This window comes from Gadus morhua, chromosome 8 (assembly GCF_902167405.1).
Source record: "Gadus morhua chromosome 8, gadMor3.0, whole genome shotgun sequence".
Classification (NCBI taxonomy): domain Eukaryota; kingdom Metazoa; phylum Chordata; class Actinopteri; order Gadiformes; family Gadidae; genus Gadus; species Gadus morhua.
The window spans coordinates 14,555,373-14,581,733 of NC_044055.1; the positions used below are offsets into that span (position 1 = coordinate 14,555,373).

At 42.3% G+C, this 26,361-nt stretch overlaps 3 protein-coding genes, 1 long non-coding RNA gene and 1 pseudogene across 5 annotated transcripts; 3 read left to right on the forward strand and 2 right to left on the reverse strand.

The window, feature by feature from the left end:
- Positions 1–622: 622 nt before the first annotated feature.
- On the reverse strand, positions 623–2,243 carry LOC115549189 (interferon-inducible GTPase 5-like; annotated as a pseudogene).
- A 366-nt stretch (positions 2,244–2,609) lies between these two features.
- On the forward strand, positions 2,610–6,856 carry LOC115548652 (interferon-inducible GTPase 5-like). The gene is made up of 3 exons (XM_030363421.1): positions 2,610–2,633; positions 3,200–3,530; positions 6,228–6,856. The coding sequence occupies exons 1-3, from the start codon at positions 2,610–2,612 to the stop codon at positions 6,854–6,856; spliced, it is 984 nt and encodes a 327-aa protein (XP_030219281.1).
- A 3,276-nt stretch (positions 6,857–10,132) lies between these two features.
- LOC115549180 (interferon-inducible GTPase 5) lies at positions 10,133–14,670 on the forward strand. The gene is made up of 4 exons (XM_030364235.1): positions 10,133–10,266; positions 10,352–10,420; positions 11,911–12,461; positions 12,578–14,670. Coding segments are annotated over exons 1-4 (1,251 nt in total). The 5' UTR covers positions 10,133–10,264; the 3' UTR covers positions 13,207–14,670.
- A 3,271-nt stretch (positions 14,671–17,941) lies between these two features.
- On the forward strand, positions 17,942–22,799 carry LOC115549197 (neuropilin and tolloid-like protein 1). Of its 2 annotated transcripts, XM_030364255.1 has the most exons (4): positions 17,942–18,400; positions 18,973–19,032; positions 19,362–19,496; positions 20,236–22,799. In XM_030364255.1, the coding sequence occupies exons 1-4, from the start codon at positions 18,376–18,378 to the stop codon at positions 20,631–20,633; spliced, it is 618 nt and encodes a 205-aa protein (XP_030220115.1). In that variant the 5' UTR covers positions 17,942–18,375; the 3' UTR covers positions 20,634–22,799. The 2 variants fall into 2 exon arrangements, with proteins under 2 accessions (XP_030220115.1, XP_030220114.1); XM_030364254.1 differs by having other exon boundaries at positions 17,943–18,400; positions 18,973–19,496.
- Positions 22,800–22,816: 17 nt separating this feature from the next.
- LOC115549207 (uncharacterized) lies at positions 22,817–25,764 on the reverse strand. Its single transcript, XR_003977716.1, has 4 exons — positions 25,188–25,764; positions 23,731–24,570; positions 23,371–23,572; positions 22,817–23,101 (listed from the first exon to the last, which is right to left on the reverse strand). It is a non-coding gene; the product is annotated as an uncharacterized LOC115549207 (long non-coding RNA).
- Between the last annotated feature and the right edge of the window lie 597 nt (positions 25,765–26,361).

The window sequence follows — 26,361 nt, forward strand, 5'->3', positions numbered from 1 at the left end:
CATTCAGGAACAAAACACACCGGCATCTTGATCTAATTGATTGGCACTGAATCGCCGTGAGGATGATTGAGTCTGATGACGTGACGTCACATACGCGACATCAGGCGATATGTAGTCTTTCTCGTTGTGTTTTCTCTACAGCCTTTATCTGAACAATAGCACAATAAACATTCAAACTCTTTGCATGAAAAATTATCATTTAAATCCACAACGAACATATGCGTAATCCAGGGCATATAAAGACTGGGACCAGAAAATAATTATTTTCTCTCCATTGACACCCATTCATATTTTTCGATCTCATAGGTCCCATGAGCTCTACCGGAAGGGGCGTGACTTCGCCACTCTATAGACGCTGTCCACTTCCGTTAAGCCAGACTACTGTAATGCTGACATGCATTACGGTTCATTAAAACTGTAATCTGTTGGGTAAAATATCAAAGAATGTGTTCACTCTCCACCACTCTCTATTAGTGACCGTTAGTTCAGGTTATGTCCTGTACAAATATATGTCTAGGATAATATAGGCCTGGACATAGCATGCCAATCAAAATAAATATTTAACCAATCATTATCCCATGTTTTACCAGTAATGAAGATCAACTTGGAAGACATTAACAAACACACTTTATATGATTTACTATAGAGTTACCTTTTTTTCCCCTTTGCATATTACATATGAATTATTCAGTTTAAATGTTCAGTGTTCTACATCGCTAAAGGCTAATTTATTACCTGACATTAATTCATTCCAAATGCCTTCATCCGGACATTTTCTGTGTCAATAAATAGGCTGTCAAGAGCAGAACTCAAAAATGTGTCAATGAAAGTGAAGGAAATTGGGATTCCAAGACAGGGAATCCATGTGGAACCTTCCTCTGCTGCCTCACACAACATAACAAGTGGTAGAGAACGCAGCATTAAAACCACAAGCTTCTTAGTTACATCATTTCCAGAATAAAGATACTTCATCACTGCCCTTAGATTCTCCAGAAGCTTGGCACTTGAGGGTTTCCCCATCGACTTTTTATTGAGACCAAACCCGAACCAATAGCTTCCAACAACACCGACCAGAACTCCTAAATCAGCAGCAATGGAAAGCCCTGGGATAGGTAGAGCTGCTACAAATGCAGACATTAAAGCATAGTACTTTATTTGTGAACGGAAGACCTCTTTCTTCTTGTTAATGATGCTTTTGCAGAATTTGGGAAGGGCCAAGGTCAGAACATCACTTTTGTGTGAAGGAAGCTCTCTCTCCATGGTCTCCTGGAGGGCAGGGAAGTCGTACAAATGAGATCAAAACTAGACACCAGGAAGACCTGAGGAGACGCCACACCTTGTTCTTCAAGTCCTGTTGGAAATGGAATACAGGTAGAACATACTGTGGTTAGAAAGGCTATTGGTAATACATGTTTTAACTGAACCTTATCTGACTTAACTACGACTCATAAAAAAAGGTAATAATAAAGGCTCATCTGTACTGGGCATAGCAGATAAATTGTCAACATTCTGCTACTGCATAAGCTCTTCAACAGTTCTCTTCCTGCTGATGAACACATGTGGAAATATCTGGATCACTATCATTTTCAAAGATAGATCATTTTGAAATGTATGTAAAACAAAATGGTCTAAAACATTCCAAAAAATATTATTAAATAATTCACTAACTGAGAAAAGCCAACCTTGAATGCAGTTTTCCCTGATTTTCTGTAGTGTCTTTTCTTCATCGTACTCCCTCTGGCTCCGTTTTGCATCACTTAGATTGTTATCAATCTTAGAGCGGACAAAGTAGAAATTCTTGTCCATTTTCTTGATCTCCTGAGCAAGCCTGGCATCATTCTCTCTGAAGCGACCAGCTGATACAATGATAAAAAAATCTACATTTTCAAACCAAGAGTGCTTCAGGTACTGATCAGCTGGGAATTTGGAGGTTCCTACTCCCGGTAGATCCCATAATGTAACATTTGGGTATATAGGATGTGGGTAAGACTCAGGCTTGGTCGTTTCCACACCAGTAGGGGCCGCTCTCTCATCTGCGTTGTCTATTCCCCTGAAGGCATTAACAAATGCGGACTTTCCAACTCCGCTCTCTCCTGTGATAGCAATATTCAGTGGAATTTTATTTGTATCTTCCAAATACTTGATGTTGATTATCGACACAGCTGAGACCAAGTCAACTTTTTCCAGGGCGTTTTTAAGATCTTCAATCACTTTTGATTCCATGGCACTCCTTTAAGAATAAGAAAGACAAAATCCAGTCTTTATGCTCATTCTTGCCTGACAGGTTAGTCAGAAACACACAACTACACAGCAACCACAGTCATGTTGCTCTCATTTTACATGTCTTGGTTTATGACGCTGTATAGGCCTGTGTTCTAACAATCTGAATCAGAATCACTAGCTGCAGGCCCTCTTTATAATAGTACACCAATGTTTTATTAAATATAATTTAATTTAACAATACAGCTGATGATAATATATCTGTCTAAGGGCCAGCGTATTTTCCCTGAATGTAAAGTGAATTACATTTTAATTAGCTATAATAACATAATTAGGTACATGATTTCATGGTTATAGCGAATCACGCATTTGAGAATTCTGTGTGTATGATGATCAGACACGAACTCGTGCAGGTCTGGACCATCAGCTTCCGTGGTCAACACAGTCTCACTCCGAGAACGTCAAATACCGACTGTTGGCAAAGGCCCTTTAGCGTCGGTGACTGACGGGAAAGGTACCCTTTTTATTCGGTCGGTGACGGTAAAGGTACCCTTCGGCGTCTTCTGCATACGGAATGCGGGGTGCCTCACTACGTCTCTAATAGACGATGTGAGCATCTTTCCTATTGGATAGTTTTTAGGATATTCTTCTGTGAAAATGGCGGACATACTTTTTATCCTGGGTGGAAAATATGATATTTTAGAATAGTTACACCATTAAAGGTGTTTATGTAAACATTTTTACCGAGAAATGTGCATTTTACTTTCATAATCGTCGTTCGGCGAATGTGAAGGATGTTTGGTTTGATAGATATGACGAAGAATATTTCATCGGGCGATAATGGCCGGCGTACAGGCATCCCGGGCTCACGAAAATAGGTGACACTGTCACGTTATTTAATCTATTGAAACGTGACGCTAAAGGGCCTTTGCCAACAGTCGGTATTTGACGTTCTCGGAGTGAGACTGTGTTGGGTGAGGAGGAAACGACCTTGAAGCCTATGCCGTACCCACATCCAAAGCTCCAAAATGTTACATTATGGGATCTCCCGGGAGTTGGAACCACCAAATTCCCAGCTGATAAGTACCTGGAGCACTTTAAGTTTGAACACTTTGATTTCTTTATCATCGTATCAGCTGATCGCTTCACAGAGAATGATGCCAAGCTTGCTAAGGAGATCACGAAAATGGGCAAGAAGTTCTACTTTGTCCGCTCTAAGATTGACCACAATCTAAGTGATGCAGAAAGGAGCCAGAGGGACTACAATAAAGAAAATAAACTTCAGCAAATCAGGAAAAGCTGCATTCAAGGTAAGCTTTTTCTCAGTGACTCAGTTTCCAATATTACAAGCTTCAATCTTAAGAAGAAATAAAGCAATTAATCGTGAATCATCACAGCAAATTGTGCGATTAGTAAAAAAATAATAGTCGATTGACAGCACTAATATATATGTATGTATATATCTCATCTCATCTCATTTTCGTCCGCTTATCCGGGGTCGGGTCGCGGGGGGAGCAGCTCAAGCAGGGGGCCCCAGACTTCCCTTTCCCGGGCCACATTGACCAACTCTGACGGGGGGATCCCGAGGCGTTCCCAGGCCAGTGTTGAGATATAATCTCTCCACCTAGTCCTGGGTCTTCCCCGAGGTCTCCTCCCCACAGGACGTGCCTGAAACACCTCCCAAGGAAGGCGCCCATTGGGCATCCTTACCAGATGCCCGAACCACCTCAGCTGACTCCTTTCTAAGTAAAGGAGCAGCGGCTCTAATCCGAGTTCCTCACGGATGGCTGAGCTTCTCACCCTATCCCTAAGGGAGACGCCAGCCACCCTTCTGAGAAAACTGATCTCGGCCGCTTGTACCCGCGATCTCGTCCTTTCGGTCATCACCCAGCCCTCATGACCATAGGTGAGGATAGGAACGAAGATCGACCGGTAGATCGAGAGCTTTGCCTTGCGGCTCAGCTCTCTTTTCGTTACAACGGTGCGGTAAAGCGAACGCAATACCGCCCCCGCTGCTCCGATTCTCCGGCCAATCTCACGCTCCATAGTACCCTCACTCGCGAACAAGACCCCGAGGTACTTAAACTCCTTCACTTGGGCTAAGGACTCATTTCCTACCTGGAGTAAGCAATCCATCGGTTTCCTGCTAAGAGTCATGGCCTCAGATTTAGCGGTGCTGATCCTCATCCCAGCCGCTTCACACTCGGCCGCCAGCCGATCCAGTGAGTGCTGAAGGTCACAGGCCGATGATCCAATGAGGACCACATCATCTGCAAAAAGCAGTGACGAGATCCTCAGACCTCCGAACTGCAACCCCTCCCCACCACGACTACGCCTCGATATCCTGTCCATGTATATCACAAACAGGATTGGTGACAAGGCGCAGCCCTGGCGGAGACCAGCACCCACTGAGAACGAAACTGACTGGCTGCCGAGGACGCGAACACAGCTCTCGCTTTGGGAGTACAGGGATTGGATGGCCCTGAGGATAGACCCCCTTACCCCATACTCCCGCAGCACCTCCCACAGTTTCTCCCGGGGGACCCGGTCATACACCTTCTCCAGATCCACAAAACACATGTAGACCGGATGGGCATACTCCCAGGCCCCCTCCAGGATCCTTGCGAGAGTGAAGAGCTGGTCCGTAGTTCCACGTCCGGGGCGAAAACCGCATTGTTCCTCTTCAATCTGAGGTTCGACAATCGGCCGAACCCTCCTTTCCAGCACCTTGGAGTAGACTTTACCAGGGAGGCTGAGAAGTGTGATACCCTGGTAATTGGCACACTCTCTCTGGTCCCCCTTTTTGAACAGGGGAACCACCACCCCGGTTTGCCACTCCTTTGGCACTGTACCCGACTCCCACGCGATGTTGAATAGGCGTGTCAACCATGACAGCCCCTCAACACCCAGAGCCTTTAGCATTTCTGGCTGGATCTCATCAATCCCTGGGGCTTTGCCACTGCGGAGATGTTTAACTACCTCAGTGACCTCCACCAGGGAAATTGACGACGAAACACCATCAACCTCGAGCTCTGCCTCCAACATAGAGAGCGGGTTATTCGGATTCAGGAGTTCCTCAAAGTGTTCCTTCCAACGTCCGACGACCTCCTCAGTTGAGGTCAACAGAGTCCCATCCTTACTGTACACAGCTTGGATGTTTCCCCGTTTCCCCCTCCTGAGGTGCCGGATAGTCTTCCAGAAACACTTTGGTGCCGACCGAAAGTCCTTCTCCATGGCCTCTCCGAACTTCTCCCACACCCGCTGCTTAGCCACCGACATGGCAGCAGCTGCAGCCCTTCGGGCCTGTCGGTACCCTGCAACCGAGTCAGGAGTCCTCCAGGATATCATATCCCGGAAGGCCTCCTTCTTCAATCGGACGGCTTCCCTGACCACCGGTGTCCACCACGGTGTCCGAGGGTTACCGCCCCTTGAGGAGCCTAAGACCCTGAGGCCACAGCTAGCCGCCGCAGCTTCAGCAATGGAGGCTTTGAACACCGCCCACTCCGGCTCAATGCCCCCAACCTCCACAGGAATGCCAGAAAAACTCCGCCGGAGGTGTGAGTTGAAGATTCCTAGGACGGGGGCCTCCTCCAAACGTTCCCAGTTCACCCGCACTACTCGTTTGGGCTTACCAGGTCTATCCGGAAATTTCCCCCATTCCCTGATCCAACTCACAACCAGATGGTGGTCGGTTGACAGTTCCGCCCCTCTCTTTAAAATCGTATATGTATGTATATGTATGTATGTGTATATATATATTTATATATATATATATATATATATATATATATATATATATATATATATATATAATAATATATAATAATATATAAAATATATTTTTTTATTTATCACATAAAATATATATATTTTTTTATCACATTTAAATGTTTCTAGAAAAGAAAAGATGACTGACATTTAATCAGCTATGCTGAGTTCCCGTATAGTCTGATAGTATTCCCTCATGCCTTTCTAACCACGTTCAACCTGTATTCCATTTCCAACAGGACTTGAAGCACTTGGTATGACGTCTCCTCGGGTCTTCCTGGTGTCTAGTTTTGATCTCCATTTGTACGACTTCCCCGCCCTCCAGGAGACCATGGAGAGAGAGCTTGATGCACTCAAGAAAGATGTTCTGATCTTAGCCCTTCCCAATGTCAGCATATCCACCATTCACAAGAAGCAAGAGGTTTTCCTTTCACAAATAAAGTACTATGCTTTACTGTCTGCAGCTGTAGCAATTGCACCTATTCCAGGGCTTTCCATTGGTGTTGATCTAGGCCTTCTAGTCATTCTTCTTACAACCTATGTGTTGGTGTTGGGTCTTGACGTAAAGACGCTGTTGAAACTTTCAACTACCTCAAGCATCCCTTTAGCAGATATAGAGGCAGAGTTTAAATGTCTTTGTTCTGGAAAGGAAATCGATAAAGGGCTTATTATTACTATGCTTGGTTCTCTATCATTAATGATGTCGGCTGCAGCATTAGAGGAAGGTTCCAGATTTATTCCTTTTTTTGGATGGCTGATAGCCGCTACAGTTTCTTACACATCCATGGTGTTCTTTTTGAAATTTGTTCTTGACCGCCTATGTGATGATGCAACAAATGTTCTGAAAAAAGTAAAACACATTAAGTAATGTCAGGTAATGCCGTAGCCTGAACAATGGACACTTAAACTAAAACAAATGTTTGAAAATGCAAAAGAGGAAAACTAATTAAATTGTCAGTAATAGAAAGTGTGTTTGTTCATCTTCTGAGTTTATTTTAAGTACAGGTGAAACATGATGTTGGGAAAATCATTTGGTTAAAATATTTTTTTAATGGGCATGCTATGTCCAGGCCTGCTCTGAGTAGAAGTGATGTCATTGTGCTCATGCGTGTCTCATTTTTATGTTTACCCATATATGTGGTAAAGGTCATTGTTTCCTTTTGATTCTACATGGCACCTCTCATAAGCACATGTGGTATAGCACGTCTGTTTTAATTAATAAGCTGGATTTTAATCACAGTATCTCACTGCTCTACATATGATATAATTGTAATGTAGAGCAGTGAGATACTGTGATTAATGTGTGATGTGTTAACTATTTACTTTGTAATCTACTGAGAATTCAGAGAAGGAGCATAAGTGCATTTACTTGATGGGGGGAGGTGTCCAATTTCTAGGCCCGGTGCATAGGGTGTTGTGATTGGTCAGGGCATGCAGGGGGAATTCAATCATTTTAGAAATATAACCTGAATTCTTTGTCAAACCGATGCAATTACGTGTTTGCAAGGGACAATAAAGTATTTTTCCACCCCAACAGTCACTCATAGAGAGTGGATTCTTTATTATTTTTTTTTATTCTAACAGATTACAGTTTTACAACAATTACAGCTACTGTTATGGATAACAATCAAGCATGACAGTAACAAATTACATGACTTTGTCTGGCTGACGTTCTCTTTCATCTCATCACTAATCATATTATGTTGAAATGACTTATTGTATATGTTGTGAAAACAAATTAAATAGTAATTCCTTTCGCCAATTGGAAATATAATTTTCTTGTTTTATTTTGGATCAGTTGGTTTATGACGAATAAAAAAGTAACCATGAAATATTTACATTAAATTAAATTAAAAAAGGTTTTGGGATTAAAAAAAGTTAATATTAACCAATTTAAAGGTCCCATGGCATGCTACTTTATGGATGCTTTAATATAGATATTAGTGGGCTCCTAACACAATATTTGAAGACGTTCCCTAAATTCAACCGTGGTGCAGAATTAAGGCCAATACGAGCCAGTCGCACATTGAGCTTTCCCCAAACGCGCCGTTTCGGTGTCTGTAGCTTTAATGCAAATGAAGAGGAGAGAGCCGGGTCAAGGAGGAGGTTGAGGGTGTGGCCCAGAGCAGCTTGCGGCAACGGTACAATGCGCTCTGTTTACAGTGGATGTATCCAATGGAAGGAGCACACAGTCTTTGGCTGTGTTCTGTAAATATTCTCAAACACTCCGGGTTCTCCGCAGGGAGTCCTGGAGTTCTGTGTCTAAATAATATCATATTATACATAGATATCTATATCATCCCAGCCAAAAAGCTAAGTACACCTCCAGACGATATTATGAATCGCAAATGACTGCGTTGGGTTCTCTTACGTCTCTGGTTCTTCCACATCAATCTAAAGTAGACTGAACCGTGCGCTGCCCGCTGCCGGCTGCCCGCTACCAACACAGTCTCACTCCGAGAACATCAAATACCGACTGTTGGCAAGGGCACTTTAGTGTCGGTCGCTAACGGGAAAGGTACCCTTCGGCGTCGTCGGGTTCAATTCACTACAATGTAATGCCATCCCCGGAGATGTTTGACTTTCAGAGCGGGTGCTCAAGCAGCCCATTCACTCCTGTATCAACCCGACTACGGCTCTAATAGACGCTGTGAGCATCTTTCCTATGGGATCGTTTAGGGCTGGGCGATATGACGATATATATCGTGTGATGATATAAAAATGTCTATCTTTTCATATTATCCTCTATCGTTTATATCGTCTTTTCGCGAATCACACTCTTTACGGTAATATTTTACGTCATTTGGACGACGCTTTACATTCTTCCACACGGCACATGAACGCAACACAAACAAACATGGAGGAGGGTGAACATGACAATTCTGAATAGGAGAAGGACTCCCCCGAACAGCTCTTTGGAGTGCTTCATCGGGTCTTCAACATGAGCCTTAGCCTCCAGAAGGTCCTTGTGATATGGAAGACGTCCTGCCTCGTTACAGTGCCTAAGAAAACGCAGCCCAGTGGTTTCTCGGACTACCGACCTGTGGCACTGACGTCACATATCATGAAGACCCTGGAGAGACTCGTCTTGGAGCAGCTCAGGCCTATGGTCAGGCCGCACTTGGATCCCCTCCAGTTTGTTTACCAGCCCCGGATTGGAGTTGATGATGCCATCATCTACCTGCTGAACCGCGTCTATGCCCACCTGGACAAGCCAGGGAGCACTGTGAGGGTCACGTTCTTTGACTTCTCCAGTGCTTTCAATACCATCAGGCCTGCTCTACTGGGTGACAAGCTGACGGCGATGCTGGTGGATCCACCCCTTGTGTCCTGGATTGTGGATTACGTCACTGGCCGACCACAGTACGTGCGCTTGCGGCACTGTGTGTTGATGAAAATTGCAAATATTTTTTTAATTCATATATTTATGGATTTATATTACGGTACATTTATTTAAAACAAGGTACATATGTGTGTGGATCAGAAATGTGTTTGTGAAACATATTTTTGTTTATGGATACATTTTACATCTATACATACCAATATCCATTTGTGTGTGCATTGAAATGTAATAAATAAATATTGAATTGTAAATATAACCCACTAAGAGATGTCCACTTCTTACTTTTATTTTATTTTTATTGTATTGTATTGTATTGTATTGTATTGTATTGTATTTATTTATTTATTTATTTATTTTTTATAATCTTATCTTATCTTCTATGCTTGTAGGGTTAGCTTGTAGGGTATTTATATTTATATTTCTAATGTATGGAGCCCCTGGACAACATCAAAATACATTTAGATGAAAATTGCAAATATTTTTTTAATTCATATATTTATGGATTTATATTACGGTACAATTATTTAAAACAAGGTACATATGTGTGTGGATCAGAAATGTGTTTGTGAAACATATTTTTGTTTATGGATACATTTTACATCTATACATACCGATATCCATTTGTGTGTGCATTGAAATGTATTTGTGAGAAGAGAGTAATTTATATATAAATCACAAAATACATTTGTGAATCCTTCTCTGTGCATTCATTATTAATGAGACGGTTCTGACCCCACATTTTTCTAGTTTCAGTTGTGTTTTCCTCGTCCAGCCGTGGTTTCTTGGAAACCACGTGTGTTAACTATTATCTCGAGGCCCCTCCTACCCACTGCCTCCTCTTAAAGGAGCTTTCCTGTCACATTCACATTCTGTCTTTTAGAGACGCTTGTACCTGATCAACTTTCAAAGCATCCACATCAACAAAGGAACAAAATGTGAGGACTGCCCTGGAAGTGAATATACGATTGAAAACATCTATAGGAATGATAACCTAACCCTAACTCTGATGTTGATTCTCAGGAGTTCCGAGAAGAGCAGCTGCCCTCCAACTGTAGTTTCATCAACTTCATCAAAGGGACCCGACCTAAAGTGAGTAGTGTTTGAAATAAGTCTAACACCTGTCTGAGTCTCTTGTGGAGGAGCACTGGGTCTTCTCCAGTACTGGACACTGGTTGATCACAGATATTTACTAATTGTGGTTTGTGTCCAATTTAATATTCAAAAATTGCAGGTTGTATTAGTAAGCTTAGAAGCAAGGAATTGAGGAGACTGTCAATGTATAGTCCAATGGATGGATATGTAAAACCATTTAACGGACTGAATAGCGGCTAGATGAAAACATTTTTATTTTCTTCTTCATTTGTAGATATATTTATTTATGCAAATTTACATCCGCTTGTGTTCACCCATACATTTATTTTTGCAAATTAAATGTATAACTCTGCATTTATTTATACCCTTATTCCCTGTACTAATATTGTAAAAAGGAAAAAGACACAAAAACAACCACAATGGTTGTGTTGTGACATTTATTTCTAAAATAAATACAACCAATATATAAATACAATCATATCTCAGTAAATGACCAATAGTAAAACAGAGCGGAACATGACTGTGTTTTAGGGCTGTCAACGAATATTCGAAGTTCGAATATTCGTTCGAAATGTATCCAAAAACGCGAATTCGAACGTGAAAATTAATATTCGAATGTGAAAAAACACTCCCGCGGTACAAGCGCCTCTATCTGCTTTGTGAATGAGCCTCTGTCTGTTCGCGATGTCCCTCATAATATTCGAATGTGAAAAAACACTCCCGCGGTACAAGTGTAACAGACTAGTATTGTGAAGAGCGAATGTATTTTATCCCCTCGGGGTTTCCGTACTTGGATATAGGTATTCCAGCTCGGCTATGCCATTCAATAAGCATCCGAAGTAGAGCTCAGGGAGCTAGTAGTCTGGCTGGTGAAAGCTGCTATAATGCAATGTTCTCGGCAAAGTCCGAGACAGCTTTTTTTTCATGAATCCGAACGGTGTTTAGTGCTGGCCCTTTCGCTGGCATGGTGGAAGACGTAGGCGACATGCATTTTTTTCTTGATCGATTTCAATAGGCCTTCTCGATAAATGGTAAGCAAAGCAAGGAACGTTACCACTAGCATACTTTGTAACATTCAGAAGCGGGCGTCTTCTTCAGATTACTATAGTTTGCGCGCTTGCAGGTGTGGTGGTGAAATGCAAGCGATACAAAGTTGTGGCTTTTCATGATTAGGCCTCCACGTTACTGGGCTGTTTATAGGATATATATATATCCCACTAATTTGAACCATGGTTTTGTCGCATTATTGACATTGACGGCAACTGCGTAAAATAGGCAACCAGATATTCGAATAGTTCGAATTCGTGATTTTTTTCCAAACGAACATTCGAATGTCATTTTTGAGCAATTTTGACAGCCCTACTGTGTTTCCCTTTCTGTGTAGTTGAGTGTTTCTCCCTGACCTCCCAGGCAAAATAATAATAACTTAATAATAACTTAATTTTTCTGAATATTTTGAATAATATGAATAATTCTTATTCTTAAAGGAATGCCAAGGAATCCAAAGTGGTAGAAGATATTAAAAAGGCCATTGAAAACAAGGACTTTTTGTTGGCTGCATCAATAACACAAAAGTATTTGGAAGACACAAATAATATTCCACTGAACATTGCTGTCACAGGAGAGAGTGGAGTTGGAAAGTCCACATTTGTTAATGCCTTCAGGGGGATAGACAACAGAGATGAGCGAGCGGCGCCTACTGGTGAGGTGGAAACGACCATGAAGCCTGAGGCTTACCCACATCCAACATACCCAAATGTTACATTATGGGATCTCCCGGGAATCGGAACCACCAGATTCCCAGCTGATCAGTACATGAAGCACGTTGAGTTTGAAAAGTTCGATTTTTTTATCCTCGTATCAGCTATTCGCTTCAATGAGAATGATGCCAAGCTGGCTAAAGAGATCAAGAAAATGGGCAAGAAGTTATTCTTTGTCCGCTCTAAGATTGACCACAATCTACGTGATGCGCAAAGGAGTCAGAGGGAGTACGATGAAGAAAAGATACTTCAGAAAATCAGGGAATACTGCATTCAAGGTTGGCTTTTCTGAGTTATTATAGTGACTGTGAATGTGAATTATTTCCACATTTTTCAAAGGAGCCACACAAATGTATGACCACATTAAGTTCAACATGTATTCCATTTCCAACAGGACTTGAAAAACAAGGTGTGGAGTCTCCTCAGGTCTTCCTGGTGTCTAGTTTTGATCTCCATTTGTACGAGTTCCCCGCCCTCCAGGACACCATGGAGAGGGAGCTTCCTTCACACAAGAGAGATGTCCTGATCTTAGCCCTTCCCAACGTCTGCAAAAGCACCATTAACAAGAAGAAAGAGGTATTCCGTTCACAAATAAAGTACTATGCTTTACTGTCTGCAACTGTCGCAGCTGTACCTATCCCAGGGATGTCCATTATGGTTGATGTAGGCATTCTGGTCAAGGTTCTTCAAGGCTATTTGTTTGGGTTTGGTCTTGATAAAATGTCGTTGGAGAAATGTTCCAGTGCGACAAATACACCTTTAGATGAATTAAGGGCAATGTTGAATTGTATTTGTTCTGGAAAGGATGTAACAAAAGAGTTGGTTCTTTTAATGCTGAAATCAACTACAGTTGCTCTGATTGGTTTGGCAGCAGAGGAAGGTTCCAGATGGATTCCTTTTATTGGAATCCCAATAGCGGCAGCACTTTCTTTCACTACAATTTACACGTTTTTGAGTTCTATTCTTAACAAGCTATCTGTTGACGCAGAAAATATTGTGACGAAGGCATTGGGGATTAAGTAATGTCAGGTCATGCTCTAGCGTTTAGCAATGAGGAACAATGAACGCTTCAATTAAAACAAACCTTTTAAAACGCAATAAGAGAAAACTCAATTCAATAGTCATTAGTAGAAAGTGTTTTTATTCATTCCTCACGAGTTTAGTTTAATTACTGGTGAACCATGAAATTGGGAATATGATTGGTTATAATGGTTTTGACGGTTATGATATGCCCAAGCATGTATTATCCACAGCAGGGCTAACGGGGCCAGTGCCCAGGGGCCAAGGGCCACGACAGGGCCCTGAACCCAAAGACCAATGGGAATATAATAATTATATATTGATGATTAGATATTTTTAGTCATTGGACGAGAAAATTGATACATTTTGTTATATTATAATAGATAACAGCTTTGTAACAATTTCTGCTAGTGAAATGGATAACAATGAGGCATAACAAGAGCAAATCTTATTTCTCTTGTCTTTCTATTTCATCTCATTATCAATTACCATGATACATTGAACTTACTTTTTTGTTTGATCTGATGCCATGTTCAATTGTATTTCTTTTAGCCAATTAATGGAGCAACTATTTTTGTATTTTTTTATTTCTTACATTTGTATTAAGATGGATTAAACCATGACAAGGTTTTGTGATTATTAGCCTACAGCAACAAATGAGATACAATCGCTAGCACTTTGTCATGCTTTTCATGAACTTACTTTTTTCATGCTTTACATTGAACTTACTTTTTTGTTTGATCTGATGCCATGTTCAATTGTATTTATTTTAGCCAATTAATGGAGCGATTATTTTTCTATTTTTTTATTTCTTACATTTGTATTAAGATGGATTAAACCATGACAAGGTTTTGTGATTATTAGCCTACAGCAACAAATGAGACACAATCGCTAGCACTTTGTTATGCTTTTCAAGCACTTTGTCATGCATTTCAACTATTTCCACACAAATTTCCCAACAAACACTGTAAAGACTGGTCTCAGGACGCAACCCATATTTTGCAACAGCAATTTGATCGAACATTGAATGAATTCAGCTTGGTAAAGGGAGTAATATACATATTTCTGCCCACATGATATATACATATTACCGTCCACGCTTCGCGTCGGTGTCCGGTTTGCCCTGCCGGGGCTTTTAGCTTACTGTTTTAGCTTAATAAGGTGACGAGTGGATTTTAATCACAGTATCTCACTGCTCTGTGCCTCTGTCTACATATGACATAACTGTAATATTTAATATGTAAACTATTTACTTTGTAATCTGAGAGTTCGGAGAAGGACCATAAGTGCATTTAGTTAATTGGGCGAGATGTCCAATTTCTAGGCCCGATGCATAGGGTGTTGTGATTGGTCAGGGCATGTAGGGGAAATTCACACATAATGGAAATATAACCTGAATTCTTTGTCAAACCAATTGTAATTACGTGTTTGCAAGTGATAATAAAGTCTTTATCTTTTAAATCTTTATCTTCCCCTACTGCTCGTATTTTGTTGAAGGGTTTAAGTATTTTTAACAGTCACTCATAGAGAGCGCGTGGATTCATTATTTTCATTTTTTATTCTAACAGATTCTAGCTTTACAACAATTATAGCCACTGTTATGGAGCACGACAGTAAAAAATTACATGACTTTGTCTGGCTGACTTTCTCTTTCATCTCATCAATATTCATGATATGTTGAAATTACTTATTGTATATGTTGTGAAAAGAAGTTTAATAGTCATTTCATTTGCCAATTGGAAATGTCATTTTCTTGTTTTATTTTGGAACAGTTGGTTTATGGCCAAAAAAAAATAAGCATGAACATTTAAAATTTAATTTAATGAAAAAAAAAAGTGAATATTAGCCAATTTCAGCTTGGAAACCACAAATCAACATTGGACGAGTAGAAATGGGTCACGTCTTAGAAGTTTCTGCATTCATTTTTTTTCGCATAGCACCACAAGATATTAATTATTGAACAAGATATCATTGCATCATTTCCTTTTCTTTTTTTCTGCAATGATATTTTTGGGGTATTTTACTACGCAATGTGTCCGGTCAGATTAAAGAGAATGACAGAAATAAGATGTAAGTTGGCTACTGCAATGATTAAGGATATCCATTAGCTGTAGTGATATCTTAGCATAAAATATAACAGTTCATTCACTCTCTTTGAGTGATTTTATGTCAGGTTATGTGCGGTTACGATTTACTGGCCTGGAGAAAGGATGCCAATTGAAACAAATATTTAATAATTTTTTTTCCCCACGCCATGTTTCAGCTGTAGCCTACCTAAAGCAAATTCACAGTCACAAGATGAACAAAACATTTATATTACGGGTTACGGTCCAGAGTTTATATAATTCTAAAGATACTTTGTTGAAGGGGAGTTTAAAGCAGCATTTAGGCCTATTTGTCAAGATTATCTTGATAGACAAAATAAATTCATGAAAGGAACAAAAAAACACAAAAACAAATAGGCCTATTCCGTCCCAAAGAACGGAATAGGCCGTTCTTTGAGCCATCCATGGGTCACCCGAAAATCAAAGTTTTATTGAACTAATGAATCGCTATTCATACCTTCATTACTTTTTTCGCCGCGTCCTGCTACACGGCCCAACACCCCCATCTAGTGGCCACTGGACGCCAGTGGTCCTCATTCTCCCGACACACCTATCGGCAATCTGCAATCTGCAATCTCCATTCCCTACTTCAGCCGGGCATCTCCAATCAGCCGGAGGCCGCCAGTTCGTCGTTTACAACTTCCCAGTTCGTATCGGTCCTACCAGCATTTACCAAGAATAGTTCGTTTTCCCTGTTCTCCGCGTAACTCTCTTCCATAGTTCTCCGTCCACTCGTCACTCTGCCTATGTCGACGAACCCCTGCCTGACTCTCTGCCTTTCGCCGATATCTCGCCCGATAGTTGCCTGTCGCTGATTCCTTGACTGCCTGCCTGTCGCCGAGTTCTTGCCTGCCTGCCTGACTCCCTGTTACTGGATCGCCTGCCTGACTACCGCTTGCCTAGCCCGAGCTTGTCGTTTACCCCTTGTCCCAATAAATCCCTCTTCCTTTCACTCCGTCTCTGCCTCACCGTGTCCAGGATTTGGGTCCCCTCGACATGTCCCTTAACAATACTAGAATAAATATTGAAAGCAGGGAGACACACAAACACAACTTGTGATGGTTTGTGAGATTCATTTCTAGAATTAAACTGAATGGAAACAGATAGGCCCATCAGAATTTTCTGAATTATATGAATATTTCAAGATATAAATACTATTGAATTGAACATTGCTGTCACAGCAGAGAGGGGAGTTGGATAGTGACATTTGTTAATGCCTTCTGGGGGATGGAGCACACAGATTAGAGTGCGGCCCCTACTGGTAGAAAGGAAACGACCATGTGGCCTGAGCCTTACCCACATCCATCCAATATACCCAAATGCTACATTATGGAATCTCCCGGGAGTTCGAACCATCCAATTCCCAGCCTACCTGGAGTAGGCGCTGTTTCTTTCATCATTGCTTCAGAGAGCATCGCTTCAGCTGATCACTTCAGAGAGCATGATTCTTTGCTTTGTCCGCTTTGACAACAGTAAAGGTTTTGTGATGCATTCGTTCATGACGGCCGATCTACTGACGCAGAATTTTTTCAGATTTCAGCATTGGTCGTTCACTCATGTCAGTTAATTCTTTAGCCGTGTAACAAATAACGCTGAAACCTAAAAAAAAAAAAAACATTTTAAATTGCAATAGGGGAAAACGTAAAAAAAATCGGGCTATCCTTAAAATATATTATTCACCTGGTTTTATACCTTGTCAAATCCCCAACATGTATGACATATTTAGCATATAATTGTTTTGAAAAAGCATGTCATTATATCTGATATGTTAAATACTTACTTTGACAAGCAAAGAACAATTTATTGTGGAAAAAACATGCTTGCAACTTTACCTTGCTTCTCTCTATCACAGCCTAGGGTGCTTCCTGAATTGATGGTTGACAACAAATGTCTACAGTTGCCTTAATACAGCAGGCTCGATCAACGTACTGGCTCATACCCCACTCTCCCCCAAAATGAATTGTTTGTTCATCTTGTGAGTTTACCTTAAGTACAGGTGAAACATTACATTGGGAAATTATTGGTTACATTTATGTTTTAATGGGCATCCTTTGCTCAGGCCAGTAAATGGTAACCGGACGTAACCTGACAAAAAGTCATTCAAAGAGAATGGCGGAGACAATGAATGAACTGTTAGATATTTTACTACAGCTAATGGATAACATTAAGCATTAGGCCTACAGTAACTAGTAACTCATCATCAATAATATGGTTTAATAGCCTCCGTGTATATGTTGTGAAATGTATATATTTTAATTTCATGCCAAGTTCAATTGCATTTCCGTTAGCCAATGAATGGACGGATTAAATTCTGATATGTGCATTGTTTTTCTTGGATAGCTTGCTTTGTATACAAAAAAAAAAGAAAGTATTTTCCCGAAAGAACAGCAAAAGAACTTGGTTATGTTCAAGGTTAGGGTTAACCCTCCCTCCCTCCCTCCCCGGCCGACACATAAGCAGAGCGCGCAACGTATATGAGTATATGAGTAGGCCTATATACGTATGAGTTTAGCCTTCAGTGCTTTCCTCCAGAAAGCCAAACACATATACGTATATAGGCCTACTCATATAGCCTACTCATATACGTTGCGCGCTCTGCTTATGCGTCGGCCGGGGCGTGCGGATCAATTTTTTTTATCAATAATGCCAACCGTGCTAATAATTAAGAGAACAACATATAGGATAGGCCTGCCTAATTATGCAGGTCTTCAGGCCAACTTTATTAAACTCCAATGATTGCCTGGTTTGCAATGCGCTGTTGACGACTGCATCGTTTTACAGGATTATGATGTCCAAAGGTGGAGCAAAAAGGTGAAGCGGATGGGAGCTTAATCCGGTCGTCTTTCGGGAAGATAAAGATGACTGACGGTTTGCAAAGCGGAGTCTTTGCTTTCGGACTTGTACAATCTAGGAACAACTGAATGGGCAGCAGTGGATGGTTTTACTCAGATTTATTTTCTAGTTTTGATAAGCATGTGGCGACCACGCGATTTGATTGTTCGTAAGTTTAGAATTACTTTCATGGCAATATTTAAAAGATAGGCCTAAATAAGACGTCAACAGGGACATGGCGAAGCTTCTGCTGCATATTGGTAAGGCTATATTTCAGTAAAAAATTAGGTCTATTTCCGAATTAAAGTGTATATTTGTTTGGTTAAACTTTTAACCAGTGCACCCAATTTTCTCCTCTTGCCAATTGCTCCTATTTCCCCCTTCTCTCTTCTGCTCTCCCCCTCAATCTCTCTCTTCCCTTTTCTTCCATCCCACTCATTCTCTCTTCTCTTCTCCCCCTCTATCTCATCCTGTCCTACTCCCCCTCCCTTCCCCCCCACTCCTCCTCCCCTCTCCCCTCCCCTCTCCTCTCCCACTCCTCTCCCACTCCACTCCTCTCCTACTCCTCTCCTCTCCTCTCCAACTGCCCTCCTACTCCACTCTTTTCCTCACCCACTCTTCTCCTCTCCTCTCCCCCTTCCCTCTCCTCACCCACTGCCCTCCTCTCCTCACCTCTCCCACTGCCCTCCTTCTCCACTCCTCTCCCCCTACTCCCCTCCTCTTCTCTCCCACTGCCCTCCTACTCCCCTCCTCTTCTCTCCCACTGCCCTCCTCTCCTCACCCACTCCTCTCCCACTGCTCTCCCCCTCAAACTGCCCTCCTCTCCTCTCAGCGATAACTACCCTCATGTCAGACTTATCCGGTGCCACAACAACGACAAAAAAAGCTCAAGGTAACCTCGGAGACCGTAAAAAACGGACAGTATCATTTATGGAATAGTAATAATAAGATACCACAAATGGGTGCTTTTAAAGACAGGAAATTCTTTTTTTGCTATGTGTTGTAATTGATTTAGAGGTAAGGTTGAAGCAGTGCTGCATTTTGTCTTCAAGTCTCTATGGATATGATGAGGTGAGGGTATGTGCCTTTCACCTACAGCGGCCCTCTTGGCTCTAAACGGTAGCCGGGTGCGGTTTAAAACCAAGATGGCCGCTACAGGTGAAGACTGCCCTTCACAAGGAAGGTTGAAGCTGTGTGTTTGGCCTCCTGTGGGCGTTCTAGTGAAAAACAACTCGGGGGTGACTCCGGCCGGGCAGTGCGGGGACTGGGTGAAGGAGCTCAGCGGCGGCTCTTTCACCTCCCCCAACTACCCCGAGAAATACCCCGCCGACAGGGAGTGCATCTACATCATAGAAGGTGAGGCTGCCCACTGTGGTACAGGTGTTTTTGAATAACGTGAATGTTTTACATGGATGAGGACAATCACGTTTTCTGGGTGTTTCTAAAGCTCTTTGACCCGCGGTAAAACGCTCATTGTGTCATGCTTGCAAAAGGCACACATACACACACACATACACATACACATACATACATACATACATACATACATACATACATACATACATACATACATACATACATGCCCACACACACAGTATGCAAACATACACACACACACACACACACACACACACACTGTGTCGCACATCATTGCTTTCTATCTCTTCTCTTTCTCACACACGCAAAACACCTCTCTCTCTCCCTCTCTCCCTAACCCTCCCGTTCTCTTACTCCCTCTCTCACCCTGTGTGTGTGTCTCTCTCGCTCTCTCTCTCTCCCTAACCCTCTCATTCTCTCACTCCCTCTCTCAACCTGTCTCTCTCTCTCTCTCTCTCTCTCTCTCTCTCTCTCTCTCTCTCCCTAACCCTCTCATTCTCTCACTCCCTCTCTCAACCTGTGTCTCTTTCTCTCTCTCTCTCTCTCCCTAACCTTTTAGTTCTCTGACTCCTCTCTCACCCTGTGTGTGTGTGTGTGTGTGTGTGTGTCTCTCTCTCTCTCTCTCTCTCTCTCTCTCTCTCTCTCTCTCTCTCTCTCGTTCTCTCTCACCCTGTGTGTGTGTCTCTCTCTCTCTCTCTCTCACCCCGTGCCTCCCCAGCGTCTCCCCGCCAGTGCATCGACCTGTTCTTCCTGGAGCGCTACTCCATCGAGCCGTCCTGGGACTGTAAGTTCGACCACATCGAGGTGCGGGACGGGCCCTTCGGCTTCTCGCCCATCATCGGCCGCTACTGCGGCCAGCAGAGCCCCGCCTACGTGCACTCCAGCGGCCGCTACCTCTACATCAAGTTTGTGTCGGACGGGGAGCTGGAGGCCACCGGCTTCTCCGCCCATTACAACTTCACCCAAGGTGAGGGGTCAGAGGGGACATGGCGCCGGAGAGACGCCCACGGCAGTGGAAGGAAGAATACCTTTGTTTGTTTGTTTACTTTTAGCTTTGCCTGCAGCGTTGTTGAGGTTCCACGATGGCGAGAGAAATTCATTCATTCCAGAGAATGATTGGGTTGTGTTTTTGCGTTAAGCCCTCAGTCCTCCCTTTGCTCCCTACTGGGCCACAGATGAACTTACCTTGTACTGTGTGTTATCATCCCTCCTCTCCTCACACGCTCCCTCTCAACCGGCCGTCTCACTTCTGGAGCATCACTTCCAGGCCATCATACACTTGTTTTACTGTGGCAAAATGTTTAAACCTCCACTGGTTCAAAGCTCAGGCAGAACCTACAAAGGCGAACGCATTGTATCTGTTTAAACAATCAGAGGGCCCCTCATGCAAAAAAAAGAAATGGTGGTGTTCATTCCTATCTTTATTTGGACTTCATATTTACTTGGCACGGACGCTTCAGCTAGTTAGCCTTCCTCGGCTTCCTTCCTTTTTCAACATTTTATGTGATGTCAATAAGAATACAGAATAGGAATATGAATATAAACCATGAGACAGTGGATAAAATTGCCATTGCCTCATCTATGCGTGTGCTCACATACGCATTTTCACGCACATACACCGGCATGCGCACACACACACACACACACACACGCACACACACACGCACACGCACACGCACACACACACACGCAGAAGAGTTAATGAAAGCTTGTCTTCAGGGATGGGCGGCTTAAAGGGAGACCCAGGCAGAGTCTTTACTACCAGCACATTTTTATAAGCCACCTCCATTGACCGGAGGACAACGATTAATCTGATCTCCCATCCTCCATCTCTCCCTCCATCTACCCCTCCTCTCATCCCTCCCTCCACCCGTCTTTCTATCCCTCCCTGCCTCCTTCTTTCCCCCCCTCCACCCCTTTCTCCATTCCTGCTTCCAACCTTCCCTCCACCGTTCTGTCCTTCCATCAACCTCTCCCTCCCTCCAAAGCCCTCTCCATCCCTCCCTTCCCCCTTCCCCGCCCTCAGACTCCCTCTCTGTCCCTCCTTCCATGCGTCTCTTCATATCTCCATGTCTCCACCCCTCCCTCCATCTCATCCGTCAGGCTTCCACTTGCCCATGCCTCTATGCTTCTTATCTATTCTGTCCTTCCATCCTTTCACTGGCATGCCTTACTCTTATTTGATTAGGTATCATTTTTTGTTCATTAAAAACACACACACAACAGCAATGAGTAGTGGATAAATCTCTTCAAGGGAAGCGTCACTCTCTCACACAATATGATCAGAGCACTGCTTCTTATGAAGAGTTGCCGTCTGTGCAAATTGTAGACAGGCAGACATTAGTTAAAATCCAGTCTGCGTATTGCATCTGATAGATGTTTTTAACTTTATATCAAATATCAGTTGTGATCAGAACTATCAGGCGATATAGCCTTTTAGGCCTACAAAGCTAAATAGATATTATGCCCCAGACACAACGGCTGTAGTGTTTTTTATTTGAGGGATGCACAAGGTAATGCCAACATTGTTGAGGAGATAATGTAGGATATAATAATAATAATAATGGCAGCAATGACATTAATATTTCTAATGATATGAACAAATTAATAATAACAAATCAAGCAGGAGAGAACTCCATCCGCGACGTATGGTGACGTGTGTCCGACGCTACAACACACGCATGTATTGTATTGAGTTTTATATTATAGCCTATTGTTACATGTGACAGGCGTATGAAGCCGTACTCGTTAATATAAGGAAATAGCCAAGCATGATTTACCATAACCTACTTGCACTGTGTCTTTAAGAGATTATTTTTTCATCAGATGATTAGACAAGGCAGTTGTTCGTCTGTTTACATCCAATGTCATGAATCCTGCATGCCTTCTTGACAAATGCTAATCTCCTACCTAATTCCACTCATCAGGAGGGAATTAATTTGCTCTCACACATACGCAGACAGACGCTCTTGCACGCATGCAAGCAAGCATGTACACACACACTCATACTCAGTGACCAGCCAAAGCAAAGGTAAACCCTTGGATGGATTAACAAGGAGAATTCTGGGTGATTGTTTCATCTGTAATCTCAGCCAGCACATCTTTTTCTATTGAAATGTACCCTGTTGAAAAAATCTATTATGATGATGCTATTAGGTATTTACAGCGTATCTATGGATACCTAATTACTGATGTATGCTCATGAATAGGCCAACCAATGTGTATTTTTTTCTAAATAAAGATTCATAATACTTTGAACAATGAATTGACACACAGATGCACTTCCACTCACCTTACCCTAGCTATTTAATTGTATTTATTTTTCATTACAATTTATTCACTTTAAATAAATTATAACGTAAAATTATAGGATGAACAGGAATTGTAGTTGCTCAACACCACAGGAACAGTTAAAAACAGTCTTAACTCACGACTCCAGACGTTCACGGAATGAGAAGGGGGAGGAAGGATGGTGAACTTGCATGTTAGTAAAGGCAGGCGCAGGAAAAAAAACTGTTCAGTGTTCTGGTGACATCTTTAGGACTTTGGGGACACCTTTAGGACTCAAACCGCTTCACCAGCATCTGAATCAAATAAGGAAGAAAGATAAGGGACAGAATTAAATCAACATTCATTTTTATGATAAGCTTCCAAATGGTTTCCAGTATAGACAGAGGAGTGCAAACCCATCACCATCACAAGGTGGCAACAATACAAAATGGTGCCAAGATACAATCCTATGCAAAACAATGACATATTTTGACCTAAAAGGCTACTGATTCCTTAAAGTGACACATTTGCACATCAAACTTCATCTTTGACAAATGGGGTCTTACATAACTAGGTTTCTTACCTTCAGGTTTCTTCTTGAACTTGTATTTCTTGTTGGAGCGTGCAGCATTGAGGAGAACCTTCTCTTTCACTACATACGTGTAGAAGTCCTCATATCAGAACATCATATCGTAGAGCTCACAGACAGTCCCATCTTCTCGCTCCAGCACCAGCACAGTGTCGTGGAAAATCTTCAGCGCATTGCTGAGGAAGGACAGGTAAACCTAAAAGACGTAAAGAGAGTCAATGATCCTGTGTGCTGGCACTGTTTGCATTATCATCATTTCTCTAATCCCTGTTTCATGTAATAATACTTAGATGAAAAAAAAAAGTTGAGTGCAATTAAAATGAATTAACTGTAGATCAAGGGGGTTGCCTTCACCATCCTGGTCATCCTTGAACAGCCGCCATAGTGACTTTGGGCACCCGTCCTCTCCCAATGAGAGAAAGTAGGTCTTGATAGGAGCCCAGCTGTCGTGAAGCCTCTTCACTGCAGTCCACAAGCTCAGCCATCTTGTGGGCACATTTCTAAGCAGGGACTGGTACTCTATCTCAACAAAGGTGTGAATTGACTTAAGTCTCCTGCGTGTTTTGCACTATTATGAACGATGTGGGCCACACAGTTTGCCTTCAAAATGCAATTGTTGTTCTCTTTCAGTTTCTGGAAGACAGAGTTGAATCTCCCGTAATTCACACTAGCATGGTCAGCGGAATACGCAGATATCATGTCTAGTCCCAGTCCGTTTTCTTCCAGCTTGGTGACTATCTGGTTGTGGATCGCGGCAGATGTTTCATCACTGTCATCATAGAAATCAAGGACTTTCGTCTGCACTCCCAAGTCTGGCGTCCAGTAACGCACTGACAGTGGGAAGAGCTTGGTGGTCCCATGATTGGAGGCGTCTGAAGCCACTGAGAAGAATGGCGTGTGGGCTGTGGAGACACACACACGATGGGGTGAACTTAAAAGAGATTCTTTAAAAACAGATATTATAAAAAAATACAAGATACTGCTTTACTGTTTTGATCATTATTGATTTTATATAAATATTATCTATAGAAATATTTATACCTTTTCAAAAATTATAGTTGTTTTGTTTGTTTAGTTTGGGAGATAACGAATAGTGAAATGTTGCTCACAATCATGTAAGGATACACAGAGCCTGGTTTCACGAAGGCACGGATGAGCAGCATTATGTTAGCTAACGAATGCAATTTCAGTGACCTGAAGGAAAAGTTGACTTTTAACATACCAGCAGAAGAAGATGATTAGCTAACATTACCTAGCTAACGTTACACAAATAGCTAACACACAACAATGGGTGCCATGCCGTAATTCCGACGCCTCATTGTTCCGACGTCTCAATGGTCCGAAATATTTCCCATTAGATCGACATGCCACTATGCCGACGGTTCAATGTTACGAAAACGGAACCCATTGTTCCGAAGGGCCGTTTGTCCGATAAGTCAAACAAGAGGCGCATTAGGCCGACGGTTCAATATTCCAAATAGGCCTACATATAAGAGCTGTATATCTCTCTCTCTCTCTCTCTCTGAGAGCAAAGTGACATAAAGAGAGTGAGAGAGAGAGAGCGCAAGAGAGGTATAAAACTCTTTATATGTAGGCCTATTCGGCATATTGAACCGTCTGCCTCCTTTTTGAAAAGTCAGACAAACGGCCCTTCGGAACAATGGGTTCCGTTTTCATTGAACCGTCGGCATAGTGGTATGTCGATCTAATGGGAAATATTTCGGACCATTGAGACGTCGGAACAATGAGGTGTCGGAATTACGGGCAGGCCCCCAACAATGTTACATCCATGAACATAACTTTAACTTTACCTTTGGTTGTTGCCTCTCGTTGCTCATTCAGTGGTCTTCTGAGGACCTTCAAGCAATCTTTGACGGAGGCAGGGGCAAGTACATCCGTGACAATGGCTTCTGCCTTCGTCCGACCACAGGCCATCCTCTCGGCAATGTCCGAGTCTGGATAAATCGTTGTGGCTAGCTTTGCGCCACAATCTCCTGCTCAATATGATGTAGCGTGTTGGACAGTGTGATAGACACTCGTCACCTCTGCAGCAGTCACTTTGTCAGCTAGAAAGTCGTTTTTAGGTCTCTTTCTGTTGGACACGTTTCTTGTGAGTCTCCGTGAGTCTGTGTCGTTTGACATCGTATTCCCCTCCATGTCCGATTGAGAAGGACGTTTTGCAAAGGTCACAAAAAGCCCTCTCGGTATCCCCCTCAACACCTTTCAGCCACAAATATTCATTTTCTCAGTCTTTCTTGTACTCACACCTTCTCACCTTTTTAATTGGAATAGGCAGTCTCAGTCTCTTCCGCCATTTTTCGATTGGAAAGTGTGCATCTATCCCAGTGTGTGTCTGGTATGCACGTGCGTCCGCCTTCAAGACAACAACAAAAAAGTTGACAACAACCTAGAGACGATGAGGATGATTACTACAATGAGGTAATTAACAAGTTCGACGTGCATTTTGTGCCGAAGCGGAACACCATCCACGAATGTGCGTGTTTCCACAGACGTTCCCAGCTATAGGGGGAGAGTGTGGAGGCGTTCGTGAGACATCTTTATGAACTGGCTGAATACTGTGACTTTGGTATAGCAAAGGATGAACACATAAGACATTGCATCGTCATTGTAATACTGGATAGCGAAGTGTCGCAGAAGCTTCAACTAGAATCGGATTTAACTCTGGAAAAAGCAATCAGCATGACTCGTCAGTTTGAACTAATTAACCCTCCTGTTATGTTCCGGGTCAAATGTACCCGTTTTAAAGTTTGAAGATCTAGGAAAAATAGTTAAAAGTATTTTTTCAGTATGAAACTTCTTCTGCTTGCCTTAATTAGTGTAATCAACATATAATGTGAAAATAGTTCATCTCACATATTTGCAACCACCCCCTGCATGTTTATATCACATAGATACTGTTCGGGTCAATTTGACCCAGCAGTAAAACTGGAGGTAAAAGGGTGTCAGAAATATCAGACTAATTCT